This window comes from Hipposideros armiger, unplaced genomic scaffold (genome assembly GCF_001890085.2).
Source record: "Hipposideros armiger isolate ML-2016 unplaced genomic scaffold, ASM189008v1 scaffold_134, whole genome shotgun sequence".
Taxonomy (NCBI): Eukaryota; Metazoa; Chordata; class Mammalia; order Chiroptera; family Hipposideridae; genus Hipposideros; species Hipposideros armiger.
The window spans coordinates 1247210-1265227 of record NW_017731484.1 but is presented as its reverse complement, the minus strand read 5'-3'; the positions used below and the strand labels follow the sequence as shown (position 1 = coordinate 1265227).

Genomic DNA, 18018 nt, shown 5'->3' with positions numbered 1-18018 from the left:
CTCTATGCAACTCGAGCTGCCTCCCCTTCACAACCAGCCTTCTCAAACAGCCGGAAGAGCTGGGCTCTCCTTCAGCATCGCACTGTTCCTACATGACCCTGGGAGCCAACGAGGCCCTTCCCTTCTATGTTTTCAAAGACAGCAGGGAACTTGATTGCACACCTGGATGAGAGTTGCAGGACAGAGTTCTGAGATCTGAGACATGAAAACTCAACCTCAATGACCTGTCAGGAAGTCATTTTGACCTGAAATTGGGGCCTAATATCAGTGATGCTAGGGACTCAATGAATGGAACAATTAAAAAACAAACAAACAAATAAACAAACAAACAAAAACTAGGAAAGCAGGGGCTGGAGAACCCCAGATGGAAGGTAGGGGAAAGTGTTAATATAAGGGAAACAAATGTTCCCAAAAGGCATTTCACTAAAAATAAAATAAAAAAACAAAGAAAGGATGGTCAATCCCGCCCCTCTTTCTTATCCTTCCAAATTCATCATTGTGCAAAAGCTTCAGCTTCGTAGTTCCCTGATTGTAGATTCTAACAACACAGGCAGAGCAAAACTTGTACTACAGGAGAATGAAACTGGCAACCAGAGCCACAGGTCGCTGAGCAGAGCATTGGCAGAGAAGTATGTCAGGATCCAGTGACCGGCCAAGTTCTGGGCTTGCGCAGATGGGGTTCTCAACATGGCTATGACAGATCCTTTCTCAACTTCAACAGACAACCAGGGACATAACCCAAAAATGGAGACACATTGAGGACAGCACAGTTACAAGTGGGCATGGGTTTTTATTCTCAGTGCACAGCAGTATTGGTTTCTGCTCATCAGCAACAAGCTTTACTGGTTCCAAAAAAATTATCCTTTTTTTTCTGACTTTAAAAACTATTCGTCCTGTCTCAGTGGAACAACATATTTGAATTTCAGATTTGCCAGTTTATAGCATTTTCCCCCCTAAGAACCATAAATACATGCAAAACACTGTACAAAGAGCTTAAATAATATCAAAATGCAAATACAGATTGGGTGCACTGTTAAGCCGAACTGCAATATGGCAAAACACACTGGGGTATGCATTGCTCGGATATCACCATCGGCTTATTTATGTCATGCAGACCACAACGGTCAATCTTTTGTTTTGTTTTTCTTTTTTATACAAAAATACCAGTGCTTGCTATACTAGTGACTGAAAAAAAAAAAAAAAGAAACTCAAAATCCCTATCTGCATGCTGATTTGAAAAGAACAATGTAGATAGATTTGTTGGCACAATATATATGGCATATTCACATATGGCATATATACATATGGGGAAAAAAACGAGAACCAAAGGCCAGTTCAGTCATGGGAAGCTCCCCTCCCTCCATCTCTTTAAATTAAGAGGCAAAGGAACAGCAGGTCTAACAGCAGGGCCCGGAAGGCAAAGAACTGGCACTGAGCTCAATGGAAGGGTGTCTGGTCTATTTTGAGGAAAGGGCTGGAATGGCTTAAGAATAGCAGGCATTTATAAATGCCTCACCCCCACCATTGCAGTGGGGTGGTCCCTTGTTATGAAAAGCGAGGAAGCGTGTACTTTGTGATGGTATGATAGGCTGCTTCAATCATTAGGCAAGGAAAGCAGAAAAGAAAGGAAGCTCTGCATTTGGGGGTTTCGGGGCACATGTGAGCTTGCCACGCCCCTCTGGGTTTCTGGCAGTGAGGTAATCACTCAGATTTGTTCCCCTCTGAAGCTCAAGGGGGAGAAGAAACCCAAGCCCTAAAGAACCCACAAGTGCCAGAAGGATTTATAGGTGGTCTCTAACACCTGTAGGGATGTGAGTCATTTCAGAGGGCAGAGGGTACCTATGGGAAGGACCTAGCCCCAAGACTGTCAGCCAGGGCTAGAAACCAGCCTTTGTCTTTCCACTTAGAGCTCTATCCCCCATCTTATATATTGCATGAGACCTTTCTAGAGGAGGGGAAGAAGTCCCAAATTAGATCTTTGCACAAAAACTCACTAATGGAAAACTCCAGGGGCGACAGGAGGTAAAAGAACCATAAAAAATGCACATCCCAAATCAGAGTATCCTTGCAGTCCAAGAGATGATCATGTCTCGGATATCACTCTGCCAGCTATTCATCAAAAAATAAAATCCAACCAAGACCCCTGACCTTAATGACTAGTTACTAGAGAACCTGGCACACATCTCCATGGGGACGCACACTCATTTTCTGCTGCCGTCCCTTCTTGATGGCTGCTTTCTTTCTCATTCTAGATTCATCAAGATAAGAATCTAGAGTAATATTTTCCCCTTCTCCCCATCAGACCTTTTCAAATCCAAAGCACCATTTTGGGGGAAAGCTTTATTAACTTATGCCATATTTACTCACTGCCAGTTGGATCACTGAAACTGAATAGAAAAAAAAAACAAACCTATATAAAAAACATATGCACATAAACACTTAAACTTACTCAATTCCATATCAACAAAATTTATATTAAAAAAGTCTAGAACCCAACAAATTTTTTCCCTCTAAGTATAAAGATGGCTGTTTGGAGAAAGGAATTACGGTGCATTGGTTTTAAAACCAATTACAAATACGAAGTCACCTGTCATGTCAAATAGCTGGTTAGTGCTCCCTCTACAGGATTACATGACAGCACTTTATTTTAAACCTTTTAAACAAAATACATATGGCTGACTCATATGTCATTTAGATGACTTTGTGATCTAAAGAAAACTATATTTTTTTGCATAATAGTCTATATTTTCTCTTCTACTATGGAAACTAGAATACATAAAAAACCGTTGACTTTAAAACAAGTAGACACAAGCTCTCAGGAGTAACCTGTTAGGCACCATGAGAGTCTTTTGGGAGCAGGAATGGTAAAATAGCCTCCAAAGTTTGTTGTTGGCTTGTTTTTTTTAAACTGATCTGAGGTAATAAAAGACTTGACAGAGCTAAATCTTCCAATGTACTTAATAAATATACATGTGAACACCTAACACCTTGTGTGAGCTGGTTTTTCTCCTCCATGAGTGTTTAAGACAGAGAAAAGATCGCTGATGCATATAACCTTTACAAAACCAAAATCAAATTTGGTAGATTCTGTAGTAATGAGGATGTGTTAGTGGGTCTTGTTTCTTTACTCTTCCTACTGTGGACAGCTCAGGTGAATGGTGAGGGAGGAGGCATCTAGAAGAAAAGGCTGGAGAGGATAGATCTGGGTCCCCTCACTCTCACAAATGGACATTTGGCAGTTCGTAAGGGCCTCAAACCCCTTTTCCCTACTCCTATTGCTCTGCAGAGAGGGTGGCAGGCTTCATTTATCCAATGGGAGAAGGGAATGGGCAGGAGGCAAGAGAGAACCCCTGCACAGAAGAGTTTAAGTCAACATCAGCAGGGATAAAAATGGAGCTGCTGAAAATGTGGCTCCACCTTGTCCCATTAAGGAACACTTAAAAAAAAATCTCCTAGTGAAGTTCCCAGCTCCTGAGAGGCAGGTAAAATGGGATGCTTAGGGCAGTGTTCAGGAAAAGAAGGCACAGGGCTTTACTGTGCAGCAGGGGAACCCGTTCTGAAGGGCTTAAGGGGGGCCTGTGAGAGGGAGGAAGAGAGGAAGAACTTTCCAGGGTGGGTCTTTTCTTACTTTAAGTCAGCAAAATGTCACTGGAGCCTCCCACTTTGGACACATAGTTCCAAAATCAGAATATCTGAGAAAGGTTGGGACCTTTTCAGAGACTGGACAAGTCAGGGGACACAGGGAAAGGTAGAATGACACAACTGAAGGGAATGTCCAAGCTAATACCCAGCCACCTAAGCTCAAGGTTTCTGGTTTTTCAGATCCTGCTAGAACGATCCTTTGGCCTCTCCCAAGGCTTCTCAACACTCACTCCTCCTACACTCAGGTCTTGCCCTGGGAGAGCCTTGGCAGATGGCTTTGAAAACAGTAGTGGTCACCCCAAGGAGGACTTCACAAGAGTTGGCTTTGACAGTCTGTCTTGTCCTTGACCTGCCAGCTTCTGGTCCTCAATATCCAAGTCCATTTAGGAGGCAGGGTCATTCTTAATTCATTCTTCTGCCACCACTTTAGGAATTGGAGAAAGCTCAGGCTTATGGTAAAAACTACATACCACACATATACAAGCTTCACGGTCAACGTTGATCTCCCTGGCACTTAGAAACCACACAAATGTGACAAGATGGCAGTTTAGAAGTAGATAACCTGACAACAGCAGGAACACACTCTTACCACTTCTCAGTTGCTTCGAAAGGACCCTGTTAGCAAAGAAAGCCTATCTGCCTCTAGAACTAAGTCAAAGGTTCCACTGGGGCCAGGAGGGAGAATAGTCAAAGTTGACTCAAGTCATCCAGGTCCTTTCCACTTTATCATCACAACTTAAAAAAAAAAAAGTGAAGGTAATGAAGACAATGGTCAAAAGACCTTAGGGAGGTTTGACTGGAAGGGTAGAAGGAGCAAGAGGGTCATGTTTTCAAAATGGGAAAACTGTTTTAAAAACAATTACTTTATAGGCTAATTCTATACATTCCATTCCTACCACCACACATTTCATTTGAGAATATTTGTCTCTCTGAACCCTCAACTGGGATTATAAAAGGCATAGACTCATAGGGTTAAAAAAAAAAAAAAGTCAAGAGATGGCAACATATGTATGAAAACTGGGGGAGAATTTGGGTTGGGGTGGATGCCAAGAGGATCATATCATTTCTTTAAAAATGACAACTGATACATGCAAGGAGTAGATTCTACCATTCACTACCTGCCTGGGGTTTGACTGGGTCTTGCTACAAACCCCAACTCAAGTTTAAGTCAAGATCCTTATAGGTCTATTCTCTTGCTTCCTCTTGGTTAGGTGGGGCTCACACATACTTGGGAGCAGCTGACATGAGAGTAAAAAAACCTCATCATCATCTTGTAGATGAGAGATGAACAGGAAATAGGGAAAGCAGGAATGGGAGTCAGAGAATGAAGTTCAAACTGATGTCTCCAGGCTGTGTACAGGGCTGTCCAGGTGGGAGGCAACGATTTGCACCTGGCTGGAATCCACTGCATTGTTGTTTTTGTTGGCATACGGAGTGACCTCACCGTCCAACAGGAGCACCCTAGTCCCACACTTAGAAAACTTTTCAAGATTTTCCTCTTCTTGTTCATCCAGGAGTGGTGTTCGTGGCAGCTCCTCGTCTATGGCGAATTCAGGGTGGGTCATGAAGTTGTGGATGAAGTTTTGGTTCTTGGGTTTCTGGATGCTTTCGTGGAGGGAACTATGGAATGCTTTGACCACTTTGATCTACACCAGGGGAAGGAAAACATGGATGAGAAAATACGGAGATGAGGATTGGCCAGTAAAACAAGAAACTGGTGGTTTGAGGAGAGAAACAAAACCTAAGCTACAAAACATTACTGAGCAATAACAAAAAACATACATATAAGAAAAGATCATGGAACACTAAAAACATTTACGTGGCTCAAATTTCAAGCATTGGGGTGAGTAATGGCAAACATCTAGGATGTTTCAAAAGCTGCATTAAAAAAAGTAGAAAACCCAAAGCAAAGTTAGCATTCCCAGACAATCCACTCTTAAAATGAAATAGAAAACAAACAGATTCATTAGTTCTTTTGAATGGAGGTCAAGGACATTGGAACTAGGTGCAAATTAACAGCCAAATTTAAAAAGATGCTTCAGACATGTGGATTTCTGCGTTGAGGACAAACATTTTGTGAATGTGGAATGGATAAATTACACACGGTAGTTATCTGTTTAAAACCCTCAGAGAACCAAACACATACCAATATGCACACAATATGCTTTGGGTGATAAGTGACCATGAATACAGTGCAGCAAGGCAGGCAAACCAGTCTTCATATGTGTCAGCAGCATGCAAAAAATTAACCCATAAACTCCAATTAAATAATTGTTCTTTTATCAGGAAACATGTATATATTTATATCCCACAACTTCCACACTGTCCCCTCCTTCTGTCCTTCCCCTGGAAGATATGGATGAACTACAGGTATCAAAGGTACCAATAGACACCTTCCTCCTGACTAATGAGAGAAGACATGGCTCTCACAACTCAGATGTATGTCCATGTCTCTGATACTCAGCAACTGTGCCCAGTCATTCAGTTTTCTCCAGCTGTTTCTAAATTGTGATGAGACGCATGATCTTATGTGGAGAAAGGAAAGGATGGGACCAGGATAGAAACCATCCAAACCAGGGGGCAGTGCTACAAATAAGTGACTTTTCTGATGGGGTGGATAAAAAAGATGGAGGAAAGGAAACAATTTGTAGTTTTACTGGGCAAAGGAAAATGCATTGCCCTGTTAAGTGTCAAAGTCTTTGTTCTGCTGTACAGAAAGGGAGGGATTCAGTCAATCTAGAGAAAGGGGAAAAAATTGACCTTAATTGAATCCCTGTGACCAGTCTGTCTTATTATCCATGGGCACCCACCCTTTGGCAGCCTGCTTTTCTGAATTGCAGGCTTGCTTGAGGGATGGTTTAGAACCTGCGTTAGTAGGATTGGGGTCAGGGGAGAAGGTTGGATCCCAAGGTTGGAGAGAGACGCCAGGGGAAGAGAAAGCATTTATAGAATTTTTGTTGTTGGGAGGAGGCTCATCCTAGTCTTGTCCAAAAATTCTTCCCTTGTAAAAGAATGAGAGTAACTCAGAAGAAACTGTTGAGGTAGGGAGGGGGATAGGGAGGAATGATGAATGTTGGGGTAAGGCACCTCTTTCATTCTTCTGCTGTTTAAGCAAAGAATATGTTCCTGGAGAAGAGGCAAGAGTGTGGAGACAGCAGAGTGCACAGTCAGGCAAATAAATTGGTGGGATAGCCTGTCCAGTGCTTCTTATCACTGTATAGAACCTTCAAAAATAATGTGCAAAGAAGTTTCACTAAAGTTGTGTCTCTTCTGGCTCAGGCTTTCTTTGCCTCACTCTACGACAGCCTGGCAGACCCACCCAGGACTGAGGGTGCTGAGAGCTTAGGAGGCAAAGGATTCTTTGCCACTCAATAGAATCAGCTCAACACCTCAGCCAAGAAGAAATCAAAGAATGTGGGCACACATTCACCAGGCTGAACAGAAAGTAAGGACCTACTTTTCCATCCTTCTATGATTCTCATTGACCATCTGATGGGTGAATTTTAACTGTCATGCTCTCTTTGCTCCAGATCTAAGTGATATCAGATGGAATAGAGGCTCCATCTGATCTTTAGGAGGTCCAAAGTTTTAACTGATCTACGTCAAACTTGGAGCAAGACAAGTTGGTTCAAGTAAACCCAAACCCAATGCCTTCTCCCTTGGCCCTGGTCAAGAGATGAGTTCAAAGCTATACCACTCTCTGTAGGAGTGATAACATAACCCATAGTTTTCTCCTGCTCTTGAGATCTCAAAATTTCTAATAAGTCCTGCAGGAGAACAGGTATCTTTATACCACCAGTTGATCATTTTCAATATCAGTGATTTTCAAATGTCTTGCTTCTTTTTTTTTTTTTTAAGCAATTGAATACTTTCTTAAAATAATTATATGTGACGTCTAATGTAGAAAACAGATTTTTAAAAATTGGGGTTGGAGTGAGCATCTGGAGCCCTGTTTGCTGGCTTTTCCTCTCACCTGTTGGGGTGATCATAACACTGTTACAGGTAAACAATAAGGGAGACAAAAGTAAATTGGGGATGGGTAGATGGAAAATTTCTTCTTTGGGGGAGCAAGGAACAGTCATCCGGCTAGATTGCAGGACTTCTGGAATCTAAAGGAAAACCAGTCACCTGCAAGGGAAGCTCAGGTGAAGAGGAATCAGAGAGCTAAGGAGTACCATCTAGTGGCTTGGCGGGTGGAGAGAAGAATGAGTGGGTAGAGGGCACAAGGCTGTGCCAGAATGCTCCCAACACTGGCCTCAGAGAATATAATACATGCTGATGAACAACCGCACAGATATACCATCACCAATCCACCCCAACTGGTGGCATCTTCCCTTCCGGATGCATTCCTGATGCATGCTGCCTTGTGCATGAGCAGTGTATGAGGAACAAGACATAGCTAGTGAAATGGGTGCTGTGAAAGCTTTAGGCACTCTCCACTCAGCCAATCAACCCTTTCTTCCCTGGTCATCATCTCTCAAAACCTCTGGGAAATGTCTCTTCTGTGGCCCCTGTCCTACAGGTGAAGTGACTGATTGAAGGGCAACTCTCTCTCAGGAGCCCCAACCAGGCTAGACATTAGGTTAGGTATGAGTGTTAAGAGCCACTCACTCTCCAGGAGCTCAATGAATGGGCAGGTGGAGACTCAAATTCCTCAGCCGGTATTGTGCAGTTTTCTGCTCCATTTTCAGAAACCAGGGGAAGAGAAGAGAGTAGGGCTTTCCTATAGAGGGAAATCTTAAGAGATTTATCTACTGAACGTTAGATAAATAATTGAATTCATTTGAAGATCTGGAATGGGAAAGGGGGTTTTAAAATGCATTACTATAACTTCTAGGACCTCCAAGGAAGAAGTCATAGCTGGAGCAAGGGCAGGTGTGGCCTGTCTCTCCTGACTTATTCTTTAATCTTTGACGGTTTGCAGCATACCCTCTACCAGGAACTCTACAAGAGCCTAATAGGCTCTGTCTTCTGTTTAGTCTCCTTTTACCTTCAAATTGCTGGGATCTCTGACAGTAATCCTACCTAACAGACAGGCATGATTTAAAAAGAACAGAAACTACAATAGTTAGAAGGACATGGCAAAACCAGAAGAAAATGGAAATAAGAGAGGAATATGGAAGAAACAGAGCGAGAGGCTCTTAGATATTTGCAAGGTAAGACTTATTTAGTTCTGTGACTGCCTTTGGGCTTAAAGAAATATGTATCTATATAAAACCCAACCCCACCCCACCCCCATACCTCACATGAGAACATTTACAGTTGGTTAAAAAGACAATAAATAATCTAAGTCTGGTCAACCTATGCAGCTCACTATCATTTGAACCACAGACAGTGCAACTGTTCTTTCTTCATACCCCATCCCAGGGTTGGAGTGGGGGGAGGAGGCGGTTGGGAGGAAGGGAGAGACAAACAGATACTTGAAGACCATGATACACTTAATACAGAGACTCCTTCCCCATCAAATACTATAATAGCACAATCAGCAAAGACATTTCTCTTTCCTCTCTGTGTCCCATTTAGGGAAATAAAATGACCAGGGATATGAAGACATAAGCATTAGCAAGAATCCAATAATCTACCAATGGGAACACCAGATCTTAGGTTGAAATGTGGACAGCATTCCAATGGACAGGCGGGCTGAGAAAGGGGTTCCTAAAACTCTGTGCACAAATAAGATATGAAGAGCCTGCTATAGGTGAGACAATGATTTTCAAACTTCCTGCTTCTATTTTTCTATTCTATTCCTAGAGGAAAGGAGGAAAAAAAAAGTTGCTCTTCAGAAATTCCTAAAAAAAAAAAAGTTTAACAGGTGAAGAAAGATAAGTTATTTTTAACTTTTCATATATTTCTCCTACCCAGATGTGAATTGCTTGGTTTAAAGTCCCTGAAAAGTAAAACAATGGGGCTGCTCAGTCCTGAACACCTTCGTTGCTTTACATTCAGCTATAACTTTTATGCTAATACTGCCAGCTAACAATAGAGTGGTAGCCAAAATAACTATTATTAGTGGCCAAGTTCAATACTGGCTCAATTATGACAGCTCTACTGGTAAAAAAAAAAACCCAATAGGAACAATAGCTCCTTTCATACCTTTTCTCAGGAGATCTCAAACTTGCCCTCAAATGAAGGGTTCCTGGGTTTTCACTTGGCCTAACCTTACACCTAACCTTAGGAGACAAGAGTTCAGACTCAAAGGAGCAGAAGAAAGAAGCAGACAACACAACATATCCAAAACAAAGCAGAAAGCAAAAATAAATAAATAAAATAAAGCAAGACAAAAAAACTCAAAGAAGAAGCAAGAAATGCAGAGGAACAATCAGAAAACAGGACTGTTGCCTTTAAAATAGTTATGGTTTAATAACTTTTCAATATTAAAAATAAATCAATAGGCAAATAAATAGATAAATAAATAAATAAATAAATAAGTAAAATAAAAGGGCACACAGCCTGGTTTGGGAGTGGGATTTTGGTCCCACTTTCCTTCCCTTAAGTCAAAGATCAAAGTGAAAAACAAAAAGGTATATAACCATGGTTGGTTAAAGTGGATGCCGCGTGCTCTCTTGTGGTCATTTTAGCAAATCATGCATCATAATAGACTATCACTCACTGCCCAGAGTAGGAGATGAAACAGCAGCAGCAACAGAAGTGGTGGGGGAAGATTTGACTGGTGCAACTGTTACATAGGATGGACTAGGAACATGTTTTACATCAAGGTGTTGACCCATGGTCTGTCGCTTTAGGACTCCCTTAAAAGAGGCTCCCGTCTGGAATGTATTAATTACGTCGATCTGTAAAGAATCAGAGAGTGAAACAGCTTTGCTCCACAGTCAGAGAGAGGTAAAGAAAAATGAAGGGAGGGTCCTGGAGGGTTAGGGAAGGGGGACATAAGGAGCTGGGCAAAGGGGACAGGAGATGGAAAGCTAGAGAGGGAGATGCCCTCACACACAAAGCAATGGTCACACTTCATTTAAGGCACCATTTGCCATGGAGTCCAAATACCCAGCCAGAATTCAGTCTGCTTTTCCCTTTTAGCCGATGAAGGACATTTTAGGTATACTGGTGTTCAAAAGCATCTAAAATTTAAAGGGACTTCCACACCCCATGACTCCTCACAGATAGTGACAGCTTTTTTTGACCTATACTGTTAAAAAATAAAGCATACAATTTAAGATAGAAGGCAAAGTATATATTACCAAATTTTGAGGCTCAGGAACCTCTAACCCAATTAAATTGACTATTTATTTTTACAGATTTTTCTAGGAAAATAACTCATGTATTTAAAGAAAAAAACAGAGGCATGTAGTAGGTGACATACATAGGTAACCATACTGGAAAGGCTCCTGACTATGAGTTGCTGGGCTTACCCTCCTCTGGGTTTCTTCTCTGAAACACCCTTTCCTTGGGCTGAAGTGGACAGGGCCTGAAAATGGAGCTTAGGAATCTAATGGCCAGGCTCTTTAGAAAGAATGCCATTAGCTGCATTAATGTACTGGAGGTCCGGAAAAGTCCAGCAGAAATGCTGACAATAACTCAGCATTTAGAATGAGGAAGGGCAGAGAGAGTTGTTGGTAGCTGGTGGGTGGTGAGCAGCTACAAGTCTGCCCCTACACAATGGTCTCTGGTCTACAGGGTGCTACTCCTCTGAGACAGAGGCAATTCATACCATTTGTTTTCCAACAATGGTCTGGGTCTAGGGCAGCGGTTCTCAACCTGTGGGTCGCGACCCCTTTGGGGGTCGAACGACCCTTTCATAGGGGTTGCTGGGTACTCGTATGTGGGCATATCTGCATGTGGGCCTGGAGACGGATAGAGGAGCGGTGTCTCGGTTCCTAAGACCACCGAAAATATGTGTTTTCCAATGGTCTTAGGCGACCCCTGTGAAAGGTTGAGAACCGCTGGTCTAGGGCCTTGGCCAAACCCACCATCCTTATCCCTGACTCCTAAGGAACAAGGATCAAATCAAAAGGAATTCCCTTTACCCTTCAGAATCTCGCAGAACTCTCTTAAAAATGCCCACATGCTTAGAATCAAGGGCCAATCTCCCAGGAATGCAGGAAAGGTGCTGATTCCACTCATCTGACTTCATTTCCCCAGGGGAGAAGGTGGGAAAGCAGGCACCTTGTGAGTTAGACAGTTATTCTTATTTGTAAAGCTTCCTGAGAAGCCACGCCCTGTTTAGAGCTAGCTTCTGGGTTCTGAGCTAAAACACCACCCCTTCATCACATTATACAGTTTTCAATTCTGGGGGATAGAGGAGCCTGATCCTGTAAGAGGAAAGGGTTTCCATGTGGGGAGGGTTCAGCTACATGGAAGACGGGGCTATAGAGACATCTTCCTACGTACTTATTAGGGTTACGAGATATCTCAACCTCCACAATGAAATTGGATCCTAGGTTTACCTGCCCAAGATTCTAGCCCTTGTTTCTGAAACTTCTGCTTTCTAATGCTTTTTAGCTCTCCTCAAACTAAGGAAGCCAAGATGGGACAACAGCTTGGCAACACCTCCCACCCCTAAGTGTTGCAGTGAGAATGACGACAAAGATCAACACAGGTGGCAGGTGATTTTGTTAGAGCCCTGCTGAGGCTGAACAGTTGTACCAGGAGAGAGCTTCAGTTATTCCGGTATAGGTTGGCACAGTCAGCCTCATCTGCTTATCGAGTTAGGTGCACACTATAATGGCACAAATTTGGTCCTTCTGGCATCTTTAACAGGTTGCCTTTGCTGCCTAAGTTCAGGATTTAATGCCATTCTGGCCCAACTGCCTCAGACTCCAATAGGGAAAGGTAGTCTTCCTAAAGCTATTCAGGCAGCGAAACTAAACAGAGAGGTGTACAGTCGAGAGTGGAAATTGGTAGTGGACGGGGAAGGAAGACCCATGAATCTCAGGTCCCCAGGAGAGGAGACTGACCAGGAACCAGGAGACACTGGAATGAGGGAATCCTGGCTAGGAAAGAAATCACATAGTAGAAAAGGAGGCAGAGGATCCTGAAGGGAAGAAAAGCAGACAGGTTATTTTGAAAGGAGCAGACCTGAAGGAAAGCACCAGGGCCTCAGTGATAGGAGCCAAAGGTGCAGGAGTCTGGGCACGTGAGGCCCTTATTGGATGGGCTCAGCAGCCTGGAGAGCGGGTGGGGCAGGGGTGGGAACTCTGGAGGTCCTGCAGCAGTACTTGCAAGTCCTGTGGGAATTCCCCTCTCTGGGACGAGGAGCTCAAGAGAGGGGAAAGGAGTCCCAGTGTTTTCCTACCTGGCCCCTCTTTCCCACTTCCATTTGTTAGCTCGCCTGTGGGACAAGCTCCCAGCAGATATTTAGTTTAGAATACTCATCACACCTCTCTTCTTCATGCACTAAGGAGCAGAGGTGGGCTTGGCTAGGGAACTTTCTAAACACCTGCAAGGTTCATTTTTAGAGTGAAACTTATTTCCGGGATCTTCAGCCAATCAGTAGAGAGGAATAGCCCTGGTCTCTGGACGGCACCCTTGAGATCTTGGAATTTAGTTTCTTGAGATGGGAAATCTCAGGACTAACACAATAGAGGTATATGGGGCAAGAACAGGGCAAGTTATGGGATGCCTAGACCAGCCCATTCACCCAGAAGGTAGATGCAGGTGCATGGAAAGTGGGGGAAAAAAAGCTTCTGTCGGGTTATAGGCAGGGGACTTAAGAGCAGCAGGAGCAGCTTCTTTCTCATTTGAGAAATTGCAAGAAAGAAAAATTTGAAGGAATTATATCTTCTTCCTTTTTGGGAAGCAAGTCTGAATCCTGCAAAAGACACTCAGGCATTGAGAGACTATTGCCATTTATACATACTTAGCCATCAGATTCCCCACCATGTCCTTAAATTTCAATTGGGGAAGATATGAGGGTGAGTTTCTTTTAACGATCCCTCCAGGTAATATCTACATTACTCTAACAGCAGTTAGAGCAGTTGAGGATGTACGTTAAGTGTCAGCTGTCTAACTCCTTCCTTCTGATGGCAGGGAAAGACTGAACTTTTCCCGTCCTGGGTTAGGTCTAGTGCTTGCAAGAGACCTCATGTAGGAAGCTTGCCCAACCTGATGGAGGGTGGGAAAGTGGGCTTTAGAACCAACCCAAAGCTAAAGGACCATGCTCACAGTTAGTGTCCCACGCTCTAGACCTTATGACCCCTTTCCCCTCAGATGAGCCCATGTAGCTATCTCTGCCCATTTGCCCTGAAACTAGGAAGCTAGGGCTGCCCACTACTAGTGGGCTTTGGAAGGGGAGAGGCATTGGCTACCAAAAATTGATGCCCTCCCAACACCTCCCAAGATGGAGAGATTTCTTCTCCCGGGGTGAGGCTAGGCCACTGTCAGAGTACCTGAGTCTGGATACGGTTCAGGCCCCGGAACCAGAGGATCTGGCCTCGGCGCAGCTCCATCTCTGCATGGTCAATCTCATCCAGCCCCTCTGCATCCTTGGTGATCTCCTCTTTGGTGATGCCATGCCCAGCCTCCTTTAGGAACTTCAGGGATTGGGTAGGTATTGAGGAAATTACCTGAGAATAGGTGAAGCAAAAGGGGAGACACCAGAATTGGGGTGAGGAACTGTCACTCAATTTACACGGGCCAGGCCCTGGGGTAGGTTACTCTTGGCCTTCTTCCCACTGGGAGAACAGGGGGAGAAGCACCAGTCCAATCAAACAGCATTCACCAAGTGCCTGCCAGCTGTCGGGACCCCAGGAAGGTTTTCTGTATTTGTGGCTATCCAAAGGAGAACTTACGTTCTACAATTTGACCAGCCCTCTGCCTAGTTATATACGTCATTGTCCCCCTTCTGGTTCAGTTCTTCCTTTCCATTTTGCCACTTTGTGTCTTTTCGGAAAAGTAGACCTATGTATGACGTATGGTACATAGTAGGAAGGGACGGAGACAAGGACCTGGGGGAAAACAAGTCTGGGGACAGGATGGTCACGTTGCATGTATGTGAGTAAGGGGTAGAGAGGGTGTTGGAGAAGAATGAGACCTTTCTTAGTTACTACATGCAAAGTAATCCATGTGTTATAAAACTATAGTCAAAGGTTACTAAAAGTCTTCTTGGGCTTGGGGTGAGGAAGTATCTGGGACAGGCCATGGAAGAAGGGACATATGAATATTACCAGAAGCCACAGAGCAGTAGGTTGGGCTTGCAATTCAAAATAAATCCCTTGGTGAGCTTAGTACCTATCAATCAGTTCTCCTGTAAAACATGAGGAGTGGACAGGGCTCTGGTGGGAAACGGGGCCTGTGGGCAGTCTAACATGGACCCAAGTGTTTTGAAATAGGAAGAATGTCAAAGTTCTGCGTTCGGATGTTGGAAGGAGCTGTTATGATATAGATGGAAGGCTGCTATCTGGCATCAAGGTCACATAATCACACGTGAGACTAGATCCAGGTGAGAATTTCAAACTGTAGTGAAACAGCTGAGCTTCACCCGAGTATAAGCTGCGTTATACTACATTATAAATGAACTTCAGCAAATGGAACAGGGTGGAGGTAGTGGGGTTAAGAACTGGGATGCAGCTTCATCAGGGCGGCATCTAGGAGGTATGAAAGAAACAACTAGCAGGTCTCTGAGGGGAAGGCCTGCAGCCCCAGGGAGGAATCTTTGGGACCAATTAGAGCAAAGCCTCTATTACCCAGGTGGCTGGGCACCATTCAGTAGAGCTACCTGAGGTCTGCAAAGCAGAGATGGCCCAGGCCAGAGCTGAGGATGAAGAGGACTTACAAAGTGTTATTAGGGAACGACTAAAACTCTCACCAGACCTGATGATATTATAACATAAACAGCTAACATTTATTGAGTACTTACAGGGTACTAGACATTGTTCTAAGTCATTTCTGTATAGTAACTGATTTCCTGATTAACAATGATTAACAATAGCCCTGTTATCCTAAGTTGAGGAAACTGAGGCATAGAATGGTTAAGAAACATGCTCAAAGTTCAATTTGTAAAAAGGAGACCTGGGATACAAAAACAGGCAGTCAATCCCACACCCTTGCTCTGAGCCATATGTTATACTGCTTCTCTTGTGAGTCTGGATTTTATTGGGTTGTCGGAAAAGTCATGCCATATTTTTTCTTTGTTTTTCATTGCAAAAATGCATCATGACTTTTCTGACAACCCAATATTTTAGGTAAGAGTCAAGCATTCTACCCAGATAAGGCCATGGTGAGAAACACAAGAGGTGGGGAGCCTTAAACTGTGTCAGCACAGTAGCCAGAGCCAGACTGCAGTTTCACTAGAATAAAGATATATGCTTTGTAAACCCTTCTACTTCTAAGACCTTACTTTTTTCTTTTTAAAGCAAAATTCCATTGAAAATGTCTACTCCCATCGCAGAGACGCTAAGGGATTTGCCTGCCTCCAGGCCTGGCTAGAGAAGAGGTCTGAAGCCTCTGAAGTGGTCATTCCACCTTGGGATCCCATTAGATGGAAAGCACTTGAAAACTTGGGGGCTGGCAAGGAAAAAGAGGTCTGCAGGCTGTGTGAATACACAGGAAAGGCGGGCAGTACTTACCTGGCCCCACAGCAGTTCTCCAAAACCAATGAAAAGACACCAAAACCACTGGGACATAGTGAGCCTCGTACAACTGAAGGGTTTGCCCCCAAATTCCACGATGACAATCTAGAACAGAGAAGGGGCAGCCCACCATCAGGGAGGTGAGTAACAGATAGCTAGCCCTCCGGCCAATGCCATCAGAGCCAGGTAACCCCCATTTTCAGGATCCTTGTGGTGCAAGTCCTGATCTGCTTGTTGGGAAAAAAGAAAGAAGAAATCCAGAAGGAGAGACATATACAAACAGTCTTTATTATTTATGTATTTATTTATTTATTCCATGCAGGAGTCGAACCGGCAACCTTGCTGTTAAAGAGTGCAGGGTCTATCCACTGAGCCATCCAGACGGCAGCTCAGCTCAAGGTGCCGAGTTCAGTCTTCCAGCTGCGGGCGGGCATAGCCCACCATCAAACAGGCAATCTTGTCATTAGGAGCATGTGCTCTCACCAGCTGAGCCATCCTGCCACCTGTTGGCAGCTCAGCGGCAGCTCAGCTCGGGCAAAGCTCACTGGCCCATGTGGGAATTGAACTGGCGACCCTGTTGCTCAGAGCTCGTGCTCTTAAGCAAACTCTTAACCAACTGAGCCACTCGGCCAGCCCACAAACGGTCTTTATAGAGCACTCTGATAGGGTGACAGACACAGCTACTATGCACATTATTAACATGGGAGCAGGGAGAGCAGGGGGAGCTGGAGACTTCTTGTGACTAAAGCCAGTGATGACAAAGAGAAGGCACAGTGGTAGAGAAGAGGAACCGAAGATGGGGGCAAATAAGGGAGGTACTATGTTGAGGGGTGAGGCAGGAGTGCCTTTGTTACACGGTGAGCGCCTAATCTCGTCTCTGCAGATGTTTAAGTATACCTCTGACTAGGGCAAGAAGGGAAGGCCCAGTCTTCTTACCACTAGGACAGCCATGCTCTTGACCCCAGGTCTCACAGGAGGAGCCCAAGCCAGGTTTATGTGTCAACCACATGTGCACCAACCCATCACTTCTCTTTCTCTGTTAACTGCACAGCGTTTTGAACCAAGAACCCCTTCAGAACAAAGCAGCAGGGAAGGGAGAGGACGCCCGCAGCATGTGCATGTACATTTCATGTATGCTAGCATGGAAAGTGGGTAGAAGAGTCTGACTTTCCTCTTGGTCACAGTGTGATATTTCTGGGTTTTAGAAAGATAGTGAAAGGATTCTACAAGTCTTATTTTATTGCTACCAACGTGCTGCTTTGCCTTGGAGCACTTGACACAGCGGGCGCCAATTCTAGAGCCACATGCAAATGAAGGCCAATGGGGAACCCCAGGGGTTCACCTCACAGCCCAAGTCCCTATTATTCCCTCACTCCTGCTCCTGGGTACATCTGGCTCCCAGCTTCTGGACTGTATCACCCCAGACCTCCTACCCCAGCTCACCTGGCTGATGAACGTGCCCAAGACCACAGCACAGAAGATGAGGTTGCGGAAGATGCCTGCAAAGACGTTCCTCTCTCCGTGGATCTTGCGCGAGTTGATTTCATTGAAGAGCTGCATCAGCACGAATGTGTTGAAAATGATGGTGTAGTGCTGGCTGGGTGGGGAATGTAGAGGTGCTTTCCTCCCACTGTCAATGTCAAAGAATTTCTCACCTGGCAAGGGGAGGGGAAGCATTGGAGGGTAAGGATGGTCTCAACAAGGGCTCACGTTGGGTTAGAACAAGCTGGTGTGGCCACACTGGCTGTTGATGGCTGGTGTCCACTCTAATGTCAGTATCTGAGCTATGCTAGTTAGCAAATTTTTTTTTTAACATTTTTTTTTTTTTTTTTTTAGCTGCGCCATCCTGCTA

At 44.3% G+C, this 18018-nt stretch overlaps 1 protein-coding gene across 6 annotated transcripts in view; it reads right to left on the bottom strand.

Moving 5' to 3' along the window:
* Nucleotides 1–770: 770 nt before the first annotated feature.
* Nucleotides 771–18018, bottom strand: part of ATP2B4 (ATPase plasma membrane Ca2+ transporting 4) — a 92991-nt gene continuing 75743 nt past the window's right edge. For 2 of the 6 annotated variants that reach the window (XM_019649677.1, XM_019649678.1), the window contains 4 exons: nt 17610–17821; nt 16164–16271; nt 13986–14162; nt 771–5288 (listed from right to left, as the gene is read on the bottom strand). In XM_019649677.1, the coding sequence (XP_019505222.1) occupies nt 4974–5288; nt 13986–14162; nt 16164–16271; nt 17610–17821 (812 nt within the window). In that variant the 3' untranslated portion in view covers nt 771–4973. Of the gene's footprint in view, nt 5289–10244; nt 10434–13985; nt 14163–16163; nt 16272–17609; nt 17822–18018 lie in introns of those variants that run through there. The other 4 variants (XM_019649679.1, XM_019649682.1, XM_019649681.1 and 1 more) reach the window with 4 other exon arrangements.